The sequence below is a fragment of the Rhinatrema bivittatum genome, chromosome 4, assembly GCF_901001135.1.
Source record: "Rhinatrema bivittatum chromosome 4, aRhiBiv1.1, whole genome shotgun sequence".
Lineage (NCBI taxonomy): Eukaryota > Metazoa > Chordata > Amphibia > Gymnophiona > Rhinatrematidae > Rhinatrema > Rhinatrema bivittatum.
The window spans coordinates 410,291,044-410,303,220 of record NC_042618.1 but is presented as its reverse complement, the minus strand read 5'-3'; the positions used below and the strand labels follow the sequence as shown (position 1 = coordinate 410,303,220).

Here is a 12,177-nt window from a genome sequence, read left to right as displayed (position 1 = left end):
TATTGCATCAGGGCCCTATTTATTTTGCAGAGGCAGTTCGCTTTTATCTAGCGGCATGGCTTATGAGAGGTGTAGGATGAAGAGTAAGGGTTACTCGAATGCAGTGGTGACTATGTTCTTACGTTCCTGTAAAACTTCTAGTTTTATGACATATGTTAGAGTTTCGGGAGTGTTTGAGTCCAGGTGCATAGACCACCACGTACAGCCGTCCAAGGCGTCAATTCTGGAGGTACTGGATTTCTAAGGATTGGCCTTCAATTCTGTGCGGGTGCAGGTGGCGGCCCTTGGCTGTTTTCGAGGAGAGCTGCAAGGAGTTGCTATAGCCTCTCATCTGGATGTGGCCCGTTTTTTAAGAGGAGCTAAGTATCTACATCCTCCGGTTAAGAGCCCTTGTCCCTCATGGAAGTGGAATTTGATTCTGAGGGCACTTGGTAATGCCCCTTTTGAGCCTTTGAAGCTAGTGACACTGAAGGTTCTGACCTTGAAGACAGTTTTTCTGGTGGCTATATCATCCTCGAGGCGGGTGTCTGAACTACAGGCCTTGTCCTGCAGGGAACCTTTCTTGAGGATCTCTGACGCAGGAGTTTCCTTGAGAACAGTTCCCTCCTTTCTTCCGAAGGTCGTATCCTCTTTTCATTTGAACCAGTCCGTGGAACTCCATTCACAGGTTTAAATTCTTAGAAACATAGAAATGACGGCAGAAGAAGACCAATCGGCCCATCCAGTCTGCCCAGCAAGCTTCACACTTCTTTCCTTTCATACTTATCTGTTTCTCTTGGCTCTTAGCAACCCTTGGTTCTATTTCCCTTTCACCTAACCATTAATGCAGAGAGCAGTGATGGAGCTGCATCCAAGTGAAATATGAAGTATCAAGCTTGATTAGTTAGTGGTAGTAACCGCCGCAACAAGCAAGCTACACCCATACTTATTTGTTTACCAGACTATATTATTCAGCCCTTATTGGTTGTTTTTCTTCTCCCCTGCTGTTGAAGCAGAGAGCTATGCTGGATATGAGTGAAGTATTAGATTTTCTTCTCCCCTGCCGTTGAAGCAGAGAGCTATGCTGGATATGCGTGAAGTATTAGATTTCTTCTCCCCTGCCGTTGAAGTAGAGAGCTTCCTCTGCAGAGTCTAAGAATTTGCGGAAGTTGGACGTGAAGAGAGTGTTGTTGTGTTACTTGGAGGTGACCAACAGTTTCCGGCTCTCGGATCATCTTTTCGTGCTGTGGAGTGGACCCAGAAAGGGGCAGAAGGCTTCCAGGGCCACCATCGCACACTGGTTGAAGGAGGCTATAGTGTTGGCTTACCTGGTTCAGGGTCGCCCGATTCTGTCTGGTCTTAAGGCTCACTCTACTCGGTCATAGGCGGCTTCTTGAGCTGAATGTCAGCAGGTGTCGCCACAGGAAATTTGCAGGGCTGCTACCTGGAAGTCTCCACATACCTTTGCCAGACATTGGAGCCAGTGTACTCCGAGCGGGATTCTCTCAGTCCCACCCTGGTTAGAAAAGCTTTGGTACTTCCCAGCTGTCCTGGACTGATCCGGGTACGAACAGGGAAAGGAACATTGGTTCTTACCTGCTAATTTTCATTTCTGTAGTACCACGGATCATTCCAGACGCCCGCCCAGGGGGAAAATGGAGAGTCCGCTCGGCCAGTAGCTGATCAATTTTTCTGCCAGTTTTTACTGACTGCTCCCCCTCTTTAGGGAAAGGATTTGGGCATATTTTTCATTCATTCATAAGGTTTCAGGTGTTTTCATTTCCTCTGATCTTCAGGGGGAAGTGGTTTTATGGTTGCCGTTGAGGTTTATATAATTTCTGCTTGGATACAGTATAATACTGACAGACACTAGGTGGCACCTCAAGGGTATAGGACAGAGCCCACGAAGACTTTTCTGTCTCCATCTGCTGGAGGGGAGGCAAAACCCAGCTGTCCTGGACTGATCCGTGGTACTACAGGAATGAACATTAGCAGGTAAGAACCAATTTTCCTTTTGCACATGTACTTGTGCACGTACAACCGTGACCTAGTCTTGAGCACCTGGAGGGGTGTGCGTCTATGCTCAGGTGGCATTGGTGTGCGCTCAGGAGGCCGCCTAGAGCCAAAGTTCAGGAGAGCTAGGCCCCAGGGATGAACAGGTCCAAGCGCCTTGCTATCTGTGAGGCATGTCGTCTGATAGCAATTCAGTCCTCACTCTCTCCATTTGTATAAGTGCTGTTTAGAGGCTGAAAGAGATTTAACTGCTACAGCTTTTGCCCGTGTTTGGACATTCCCTCAGCCTATGGTGTCTCTGGAGGGGGAATGGAGGGGGAGGCGAGGTAATGGACAGTTCTCCTCCTTTTTCCCAAGGGCAGAAGCTTCCCCGAGAGAGGTTGGAGAGAGTAAGGTTGAGCCTATGGACTCTGGTATAGAGCCATCCTCCTCCTCCTGGGTGGAATGTTTCCAGGGCCTACAGACCTTTCTGCAAGAGTGCCCAGTGAAGACGAAGCAACCTACTATAGGGATCACGTGTTTGGGCCTCCCATTTGTCAGTCACGGTGGCCGAATGCCACAGGGAGGCTGACCCTGGTAATGTTCAAGGAAGTGTGGATCATGAGACATCAGAGGATTCCTATGGGGAATTAGCTTTCTCACTTCTAGAAGAGGGAGAAATTGCATATGATTGAGCCGTCTCAGACTCTGCTCAGATTTTCAATAATTATTTATTTATTTTACAGAGATGTCTTGCTGAGTTTGTTGGCTCAGACCCTGAACATGCTTAATGTGACCAGAGGTCAATTTTAAGTTAAGCATCCTGTTTCTTTTTCCCCCTGTATCCAATTCAAGAGATATTGGATTTAAAGAAAGTAAATGCAACTCTCAAGTTTTCCCATTTTCCACATGGAAACTCCGAGGTCCAACTCTGAGGTCCGACATAGCGGCGGTACACAAGGGAGAGTTCTTGGCATCTCTCGCCTTGATAGAGCCATATCTGCACATAGCCAACAGGCTGGAGCACCAGAGATTCCTGAGGTTCATGGTCCTAAGGGAACATTTTTGTTTTCGAGCCCTTCCCTTCAGCTGGTGACTGCTCGACTTACCTTCACCAAGGTGATGGTGGTGGGGGCAGCCGCATCGCAAAAGCAGGGTTTGTTGATGTATCCGTATCTGGATGACTGGCTTATTTATGCAAAATCAAATGACCTCTGTTGACAATTAGTACAAAAGGTACCGATGTGCTTGAAGTCTCTAAGATAAGTGGTGAACCTAGCAATGAGCCATTTAGTCCTCTTACAAACTTTGGAGTATCTGGGAGCTCAGTTCAACACACTAGTGGAGAGAGTGTTTCTCACGGAGAGAGATTGCTGAACTTGCAGAGTCAGATTAGGCTTTTGCTAGAGATTTTGGTGCCCAGTGTCTGGGACTATTTACAGGTCTGGGTTCTATGGCATTGACATTGGAATTAATGCATTGGGTGTTCGCACATAATGTGGAATCTGCAGGGAGCTTTTCTCCCGCTGGAATCCGTTATTTGAAGAGTTTCATCTTCCTTGTCTATTAGAGGGGGAAGCCAGTGATAGCCTTTCGTAGTGCTTGCTCGCACCAGTCTTGAATGTGCTGCAGAATTGTAGATTCTGAATTGGATAATAGTCACCACTGATGCAAGCCTCTCTGGATGGAGGGCGGAGTGGCAGGATCAGTCGGCACAGGGCTAGTGCTCGAAACAGGAATCTCATGGCCTATCAATCGGTTAGAGACGAGAGTGGTGCATTTCGCATTGCTTGCCTGTCTACCAAGTTTACGTGGCCTTCCAGTGCGGATCTTATCAGACAATGTGACGACGGTGGACTACATCAGGCAGTGCCTTGAGATCCCGGGAGTTGATTTTCTGGGCAGAACAGTACTTGGAGTGGCTGGCAGTGTCTCGCATCACTGGAGTGAACTACGTTCAGGCAGATTTTTTCAGTCGGGGTAAGATAGACCCTGGAGGATGGGAGCTGTTGGAGGCAGCGATGTGTCTCATTCACGGAAGATGGGGATATCCCAACCAAAGAGAACACCAAGGCGTCACTGTTTTACAGCCGCTGAACAGAACACGGTACAAAGGAATCGGAGCTCTGGTGCTGCTGCGGACTCAAGGGATTCTTCTTTGTCGTCTTTCCTGTGGCCTCTGGTGGACAAGGGATTTTGGTGGATAGAGAAACATCCAGGCAACATGATCCTGTTAGCTCCAAAATGGCCACATCGACCATGCTTTCCAGATCTGATCAACATGGCCATAGACAGGCCCCTGAGGTTCAGACATCAGTTAACTATTTTCCACCAGGACCCAATATTTTTGGATCAGGGGGCTCACTTCTATCTTGTGGCTTTGCTTCTGAGAGGAGACAACCGAGATGGGAGGGGATGTTCCGAACTGGTTATTTCCACCTTCTACATCTTTGATGTATGTGCGAATTTGGAGAATTTTTGAGCCCTGGTCTGCTGTTTTGGAGTGCAGCCTCAGTCTGTTCAGGCTATGGTGTCTCATATTTTGGCTTTTCTACAGAAAGTTTCTGGTCAAGGGACTGGCCGAGTGTCCAGGTAGTGACATTGGGTTGTCTCCGGGGTAAGATGCAAGGATATCGTCTGTCCGCACATCTGAATGTTCTATGGTTCCTTTAGGGAGCTAAGAACTTGTGTCCTCAGGTGCGGAACCTTTGTCCATCTTGGAATCTGAATCTAGTCCTTAGAAGATTGTGTGAGGCTCTGTTTGAATCACTATAGAGAGCTATGGTTAAAGACTTGACTCTTAAAGTGGTTTCCTTGGTTGCTATTTGTACAGCTAGGAGAATTTCGGAGCTGCAAGCGCTGTCATGTTGAGATTCCTTCCTATAGTTGTCTGATTCGGGGGTATCTTTTTGGATGGTGCCTTCTTTTCTGCCTGAAGTAGTCTCAGTGTTCCATCTTAGTTAGACAGTAGAGCTTCCAGCTTTTATTGATTTGGATTCCTCTATGCCACATGCGGGGGAGCTTAGACTCTTAGATTGGAGGCATGCATTACTGAGGTATCTAAAGATCACTTATGATTTCCATAGATCGCATCTCCTGTTTGTAGATTGTATCACCTCTTTGTACTGTGGAGTGGCTCAGAGAGGGGAAATAAGTTGTCTAATGCTACAATTGCGGTGGCTGAAGAAAGCAATTGAATCAACTTAAATTTCTAAAGGGTTCCTGCTGAAATTTGCTGGGTATCTACTGGGAAGTGGTTGCCCACTTTTGCTAGGCATTATCGTTTGGATATCGGGGCTCTGGCTTCCATGTGCTTTAGTGAGAGTGTTCTATGAGCGGAACTCTCCATGTCGCACCCGAGTTAAGGAAGCTTAGATACATCCCAGGAGTCTGGACTGCTCTGGGTATGTACAGGGAAATGAAAATTGGTTCTTACCTGCTAATTCTCGTTCCTGTAGTACCACAGATTAATCCAGACATCCGCCCATTTACTGAAGGGGAGAGTCTTCCGCTCGTACTGTTGCTTTGTATATAGTGCGGAGTTGTTGGAGGTTTTCAATGCTGATTGCTTATGTTAAATTTGGGAAACGAGTTTTCTTTTGTCTTTTTGGGCAACTTCACTATCTTCTGCCTCATTGGAGGAGAGGGAGTTTGCTTTGAACAAGCTTAGAAATTTATGTTGTTGCTGTCATCTTGGCTTGGGTACAGGTCAAAACTGAGGGACTGCAGGTGGCACACTGGGTTATGTACAGTGTCAGTGAACTTTCTCTATTTCCGTCTGCTGGCAGGGAGGCAAAACCCAGGAGTCTGGACTGATCTGTGGTACTACAGGAACGAACATTAGCAGGTAGGAACCAATTTTCCTTGTTATACTTCAGAAATATACATGCAGCCATATTTCTGTTCCTTGATTGCATGAAAGCTTCCATGAAGAGAGGGAACAGTGATACACAATGATTATTATTTATTATTATCACCTTCTTACAGTTGGGAAAAAGTAAGTTTCCCAGAGTTATACAAAGGGTTGATAAGTGAGGGGATTTGAACTCAAGTCATTGCCTTTTTGTTAACCCCTAAACCACATCCACTGCCAAAGAGAGGAAGTGATCCTTAGTTTTTTACTGAACCTGGGTGCTCCAGTCCAGAGGCAGAGTTGATTTGTTTCTTTTCGCCTGCTTTGTGATTCCTGGCGATTGTGTGGACTGCAGTGCCTTCTGACAGGGAAAGTATCTCCTGGATGCAGATTTAGGTTCCCAAAATATTAATGAAATTTGGTGTTGCATCAGTGTAGTGCAGGACGTAAAGAATTTCTCTATGAGGTAAATGCCATCTGCCTCAATCTGAGGGAATCTTCCTAATAGTAATTTGTGTCTGTCTACACTGCAGGTGCTTTGGTGGCCATCAACAAGCCCCAAGGATTGTCCATTACAGGTACTGTTTCCATTGTTTGTTTACTGTCAAAAATCACAGTAAGTGCCAGAACACGATACCATGAGCAGAGGGTAGAGCCCAGCATCTAAAAGCACTGGTCTCTTTCCCCAGAAAGGGTTATTTGGAATTTACTGTGGTGAGACTTATCTGAGGTAATTTTTATGAGGTGGAGCTGACAGAAGTCGGATGTTGCTCCTTTAATCTTTCTTGGACTGTGCTGCTGATTCCTCCGCTCTTTCAAAGTGCTCTTTCAAAGTGCTCATTTGAAACAGAATGTGGTCTGGATCATCACTGACCTATTATGATCATCTCTCTGAAATCCTGTCCTTTCTTGTTCTTTTAGCATTTCACAAGCTGACTATAGGAGTTGCTGTCTTCCTTTAAGATGCTGCATTTGTTCCGCAATGGCTTTTGCCCACTTATTAACATTTCTCCAGATGTGCTAAGGCTACAACACACTTTTGAAATTTCTCCATGTGCTACTTATGGGTTTTCAAAACCTGAATTTTCTCTTACCAGTCCAGTGACTTTCCCAGCACTCTTGAACTACATGACCTGTTCTGCACTTGAATTTCTAACCACTCATCAAGTCAAGCTGCCTGACATGTTAATACGACGCTCTAGACTGGCCTTTACTTGACCAGATTTTAAGATGGAGGATAGCTGAGATAAAGGTTACAATAGAAACATAGAAATGACAGCAGAAAAGGACCAAATGGTCCATCGAGTCTACCCAGTAAGCTTATGCTAGTATCTGTCTTGCCATGCAGGTTACCTCCATGCTTATCAGTTTCCCAAACCATAAAAGTCAGGGCCTTCGTTGGTTACTGTCTGAATCCAATTCCCTGTTACCCCTGCCGTCGAAGCAGAGAGCAAATGTTGAAGTTGCATCAAAAGTATCAGGCTTATTGGTTAAGGGTAATAACTACAGCACCAGCAAGTTGCCCCCATGCTTATTTATTTCCCCAGACTGTAAAAGTCGGGGTCTGAATGAGGAATTTATTTCAAATTCCTTACTATGGTCAAAGTAAGCACTAGGGATTCTTTAAGAAGTGGAAAGAGGATGTATGTGAGAGGAAGGCAGCGTACCATAGCTTATGTGTGTTATTTTCTCTTAGGTAGGCAAGATGAACTCACTCTGCTGACTCTCCTCCCTGATTTGTGCCAACACCTGGGCTTCTCCGAGCAGCTCCATGTAGTCAAAGCCGCAATAAAGTAGGTGAAGGACTTGGATGAGGCTGATGTGGAGTTGTAACCCTCCCAAAATGCTCCCAGTTCTACTGCTCACAATGGGTGTGTTAGTCCCATTTCCTCCTCCTCAAGTCCTGCACCTCAAACACTTTCATTCAACAAACTCGCCACAGCTTGGACTATCTAGACATTAGCCTTACTTTCCATAAGCTGTCCGGCAAGGATCTGCTGTAGAAATGTGACCAGTGTGTCTCCAGCAATGTTGATGACTGTAGTGTTGACTGTGCAAGGACTTTTAGGATGTTAGTGCAGAGTTGCTGCAGTGATGCTTTCCCCAGTGAACTCCCTTTGAAATAGCATTCAGGGTCCTGTGTCTGCCTTTTTACACTGTTCCTCAGGAAATTAATTTTTCTTTTAGTTATTTGTATTGTTCAGTTTGAGTTATTTATGGGAGAAGCAAAATGTGTGTCTTTTTTTTTTTTTTTTTTTTAAATGTTAAACGCAACAGATTCCCTTAAGGAGGGAGAGTACATTGGTCAAGGTCAAATGATGGGTTATTAGAAGGATGGAGGCTTAAACTCATGTTTCAGATGTCCTCCTGAATGCTGTAAGCACTTACAGGCCGATACAGTAAAGGTCACGGGAGAGCGGGTGAGCGCCCGCTCTCCCGGCGCGCGCACAGGCCAGTGTCCAGTGTGCGCGATACAGTAAATAAAAATATTTAAATTAGGGCCCGCGATAAAAAGAGGCGCTAGAGACACTAGCGCGTCCCTAGCTCCTCTTTTTGGACAGGAGCGGCGGCTGTCAGTGGGTTTGACAGCCGACGCTCAATTTTGCCGGCGTCAGTTCTTGGACCCGCTGACAGCCACGGGTTCGGAAACCGGACGCCGGCAAAATTGAGCATCTAGTTTTCGAGCCGCGAGCTGATTTTAATTTTTTTTTTTTTAATTTTTAACTTTTTTTAACTTTTGGGACCTCTGACTTAATATTGCCATGATATTAAGTCGGAGGGTGCACAGAAAAGCAGTTTTTACTAATAGGGCCATCAACATACATTTGCATGTTGTGGGCGCTATTAGTCTCTGGGGGGTTGGACGCGCGTTTTCGACGCGCTATTACCCCTTACTGAATAAGGGGTAAAGCTAGCGCGTCAAAAACGCGCATCCAAAAGCGGGTTAACTGCGCTCTGTCGGAGCGCACTGTACTGTATCGGCCTGTTACTTCGTCCAGAGCAGATAATAAACCTGCCTGAGTTGTCTGGCAAAGCTGTCCTGCTTTTACCTGTAGTTCTTAGATGTGCCATGGGGGGCAGCAGATCTTACCTTGGCGAGGGACCCAGTGTCAGTGTTAAAATCTCCAATGCATTGAATGTTAGGGGACTGAGGGAGCGTATAATATGAAAAATATGATTTCACAGATTTTGGTTTAATTTTTTTATATTATATTTCTTCTCCTCTCCCCTCTCAAAAAAAAAAAAACAGAGAGAGCTCTGGGTTGGTGCTTCTCTCCAGCTGTCACTTCATTACAAAACGCATAGAGGAGTTCTTCATCCAGTGCCGGAGGAGAAAGAAACCAGTGGCCACATACTGGTGAGTTGGACTTCTGGCTCCCAGCAGAATCATATGGCATCATCATCCTTTTTTCTCTTAGGTCATCCACAGTGTCACAACATCATTTTCTCCCTTCCCCCACTGCTTTGTTTGGAGACAGGTTGCTTCCCTTTCTGGGTTTCTGCTAGGCACCGTGTTTTCCATTTGATGCCAGTGTTTCAGGTATAAAAGTTCAGTTCAGGAACAGTAAGTGACTGGATGTTGAACTTAGAAGCGCAGGAATCCAAATCTGTCTCCAGTTTAGGCTTTTGTCATGAATGTAAACTTACTTTTGAACAGTGAGCCAAGCTAGTCTTTAATAGTTTGAGCACTTTATATCTACTAGCATTCTGAAACTTGAGTATCTGCATCCTGTGTCCTGGGTCCATCTTGCATTTTATTTTATTTTATTTAACAGGTTTTGTAGACTGTCATTTAGTTAAAAACTTTCACAACGGTTTACAATTTTAAGAAAATAGATACATAATTTAAGACAAATTACTTTAAAAGGGTAAAATACGTACTAATACAAGATAAAATTCTTAAAACAGGCATTTATCAATGAAATAGGTAGAAACACTAAGAAATTCGGTTTGTGGAATATCATTCACCTATGCTGTATGCTCTTTTGAACAGCCATGTTTTCAGGTTCCGCTTAAAATTCTTAAAATCTGGTTGTAGTCTTAGCTCTGGAGGCATTTCGTTCCAATGTTTTGGGCCTGCTAGTGAAATAGCTCTATCAAGTACTGATTGAGGGCAGGGTTAACATCTCCTGAATTCTCCCACTGATCCCAAATATCCATGGATTAGCTACCAGGGAATGCTCATGCAGAAAGCACATCTATCTCTTGCAGTATGTGTTTGTTGCACAGTAGGTTTAGGGTTATCAGGTTAGTATTTCAGAGTCTACTATTTTATCCCCTTCACCAAGGTTAGGATAAGCCTCTCGATCTATTTTATGTTGGAAAACAGAGTCCATATAAAATGATTATCTAAGAGTAGTAAACAGAACTTTCGAAGTCCAGGCTAAATACATTAGTTAAGATTATTTTGCTCTGGGCTTGCCTTGGAAGGCAGTCTTTTAAGTTACACTTGCTCTTTCACTCTTTCTCTTCCAGTGCTGTTACTGTCGGATCCCCCGATCCATCAGAAGGTGACATCTTCACTGGCTTGAAGTTACAGCATATCGGAGGACTGCAGCTGGTAAGGAGCAAGTTATAGGGCAGATGGACTGAGTAAGGTGACACCTTCCATGTGGAAGGGTCTGGGGCAAGCACATTGGATATGAAACCTAAGTTGTAACGGAACCAGAAGATGTTTGTACTCAATGGAGTAAGGGGCCCCATTAATGCAGAATCTGTGGTGAGGGGTGATCTGCATATGTTATGCTCTTCCTCAGCTTTACTAATGCAAAAACTTGAGACTCTGTTTTCCATCATTACAGGAATGGGTGTTTTTGCTTCCAAATTAAAGAATCTCCTGTTCTTCCCCATCAAAGCTTCCAGTTCAGACTCTGTAAACAGGAAAAAGATGTTAAATAACATCTCGCTGGGAGATTATTTATTTATTTTATTTATTTATTAGCTTTTTTATACCGACATTCGTGGGTACATCATGCCGGTTTACAGAATAACTGAAAGGGGGAGTTGATACTCTCAGCTTTGAGGTTTAAACCAGTATAGCCTTTCAGTCTGCAGGGTCTGGGAAAACAGTTAATACAAAAGAGAGACCAATGGTATTATGAAAACACAGCTCTAGAATTATTAAACAAAATGTTCTGTAGGTTTGCCTATGTATTGAAACATGGGATACATTTCTTGAATATATGTTTCATATATTACATGAAAAGAAGGCTTCTTGTTCCCTCAATAGTTGATTATGTGGCATCTTTAGAATGTCCTAATTGATATAGGATTGACAATACTCCGGGTTTGGCAGCTCTGATTCTGGAGCAGCTCCAGGCTGGCTCCAGAGCTGGCTCCAGGCTGGCTCCAGGCTGGCTCCAGAGCCAAGAGAAACCCCCAGCTCGAGCTTCAGGAATTCCTTCTCTGGCAATGGAGCAACTCCAGAGCAGAGGTTACTGGAGTGAGCTGGAGCTGAGGGTCTCACCTGGCTTGGAAGCCAGCTGAAGCTGGCAAACCCGAAGCATTGCCAGCCTTACTGTAAAGATATTAACCTGGAGAATTGTGGGATATTGCTTGGATTCAGGATCATCCTGCCAGTGGTGGAAATGAGTTGTATTTGTGTGGGCTCTTCCACCAGAAAAGAACTTGTATGCTTGATGGAGTACAGACTTTAGGAATACAGCAATGATAATTGTTCAAATTCCACTGTAGGAGAACACTCTGAAGCATATAAGAGTTCCCTGTACCTACCCGGATCAGTCTAGATTCCTGGTTTATACATCCCTGCCAGCAGAGAAAGTTAAACTGACACTGCTGCATATTCTCTGGTGCCACCTGCAGTTCCTCAGTATTTCTCTGTCTCCAGCAGATGGTGGCTGGCTGCAGTTCTTTAATCTGCCAAGTTCTTTTTTTTTTGTGAGCCTTCCTCCTAGGGGTTAGGCTCCCAGGGGGGAACCCTTCCCTGTTTGGTTGAGGAGGACAAGCTGGAGGTCAGTGATCTCTCTGTATGCTCGCTCCAGTTTGTTTCGTGGGGTGTAAATCTGGTGGTCCAGATCCCTCCCCTTCACGAGGTTGCTTAGGCAGCTTTTTGGCTCAGGTTAGCTGCTCCTTTTTCTTTTGGTCTCTCCCTCTCCTTGGTTAACTTTGGCTGAGCTGAGCTGGACAGCTCTCTTCAGCCTTAGGAGAGGGGAGCTCCTTGTCGGGCTGATTAAAGTTGTTTGCAAAAAAAAATTTTTTTTAAAAGGTTGTACAGCAGGAGCAGCTTGAGCAGTAAGAACAGGGCTCTGTCGGGTGGCTTTCCTCCCTCCCTACGATCACTTTTGTCTAGTGGCTTGGCTTTTAAGAGGCGGTGTTTGAGGCGAAGAGGGTAC

The 12,177-nt window shown here is 45.0% G+C and overlaps 1 protein-coding gene across 3 annotated transcripts in view; it reads left to right on the top strand.

The window, feature by feature from the left end:
* Nucleotides 1-12,177, top strand: part of RPUSD3 (RNA pseudouridine synthase D3) — an 88,017-nt gene that overhangs the window by 22,480 nt on the left and 53,360 nt on the right. For all 3 annotated transcript variants that reach the window (XM_029601160.1, XM_029601162.1, XM_029601161.1), the window contains exons 4-7: nt 6,358-6,402; nt 7,521-7,617; nt 9,075-9,182; nt 10,301-10,385. In XM_029601160.1, coding sequence (XP_029457020.1) covers nt 6,358-6,402; nt 7,521-7,617; nt 9,075-9,182; nt 10,301-10,385 — 335 coding nt within the window. The remainder of the gene's footprint in view (nt 1-6,357; nt 6,403-7,520; nt 7,618-9,074; nt 9,183-10,300; nt 10,386-12,177) is intronic.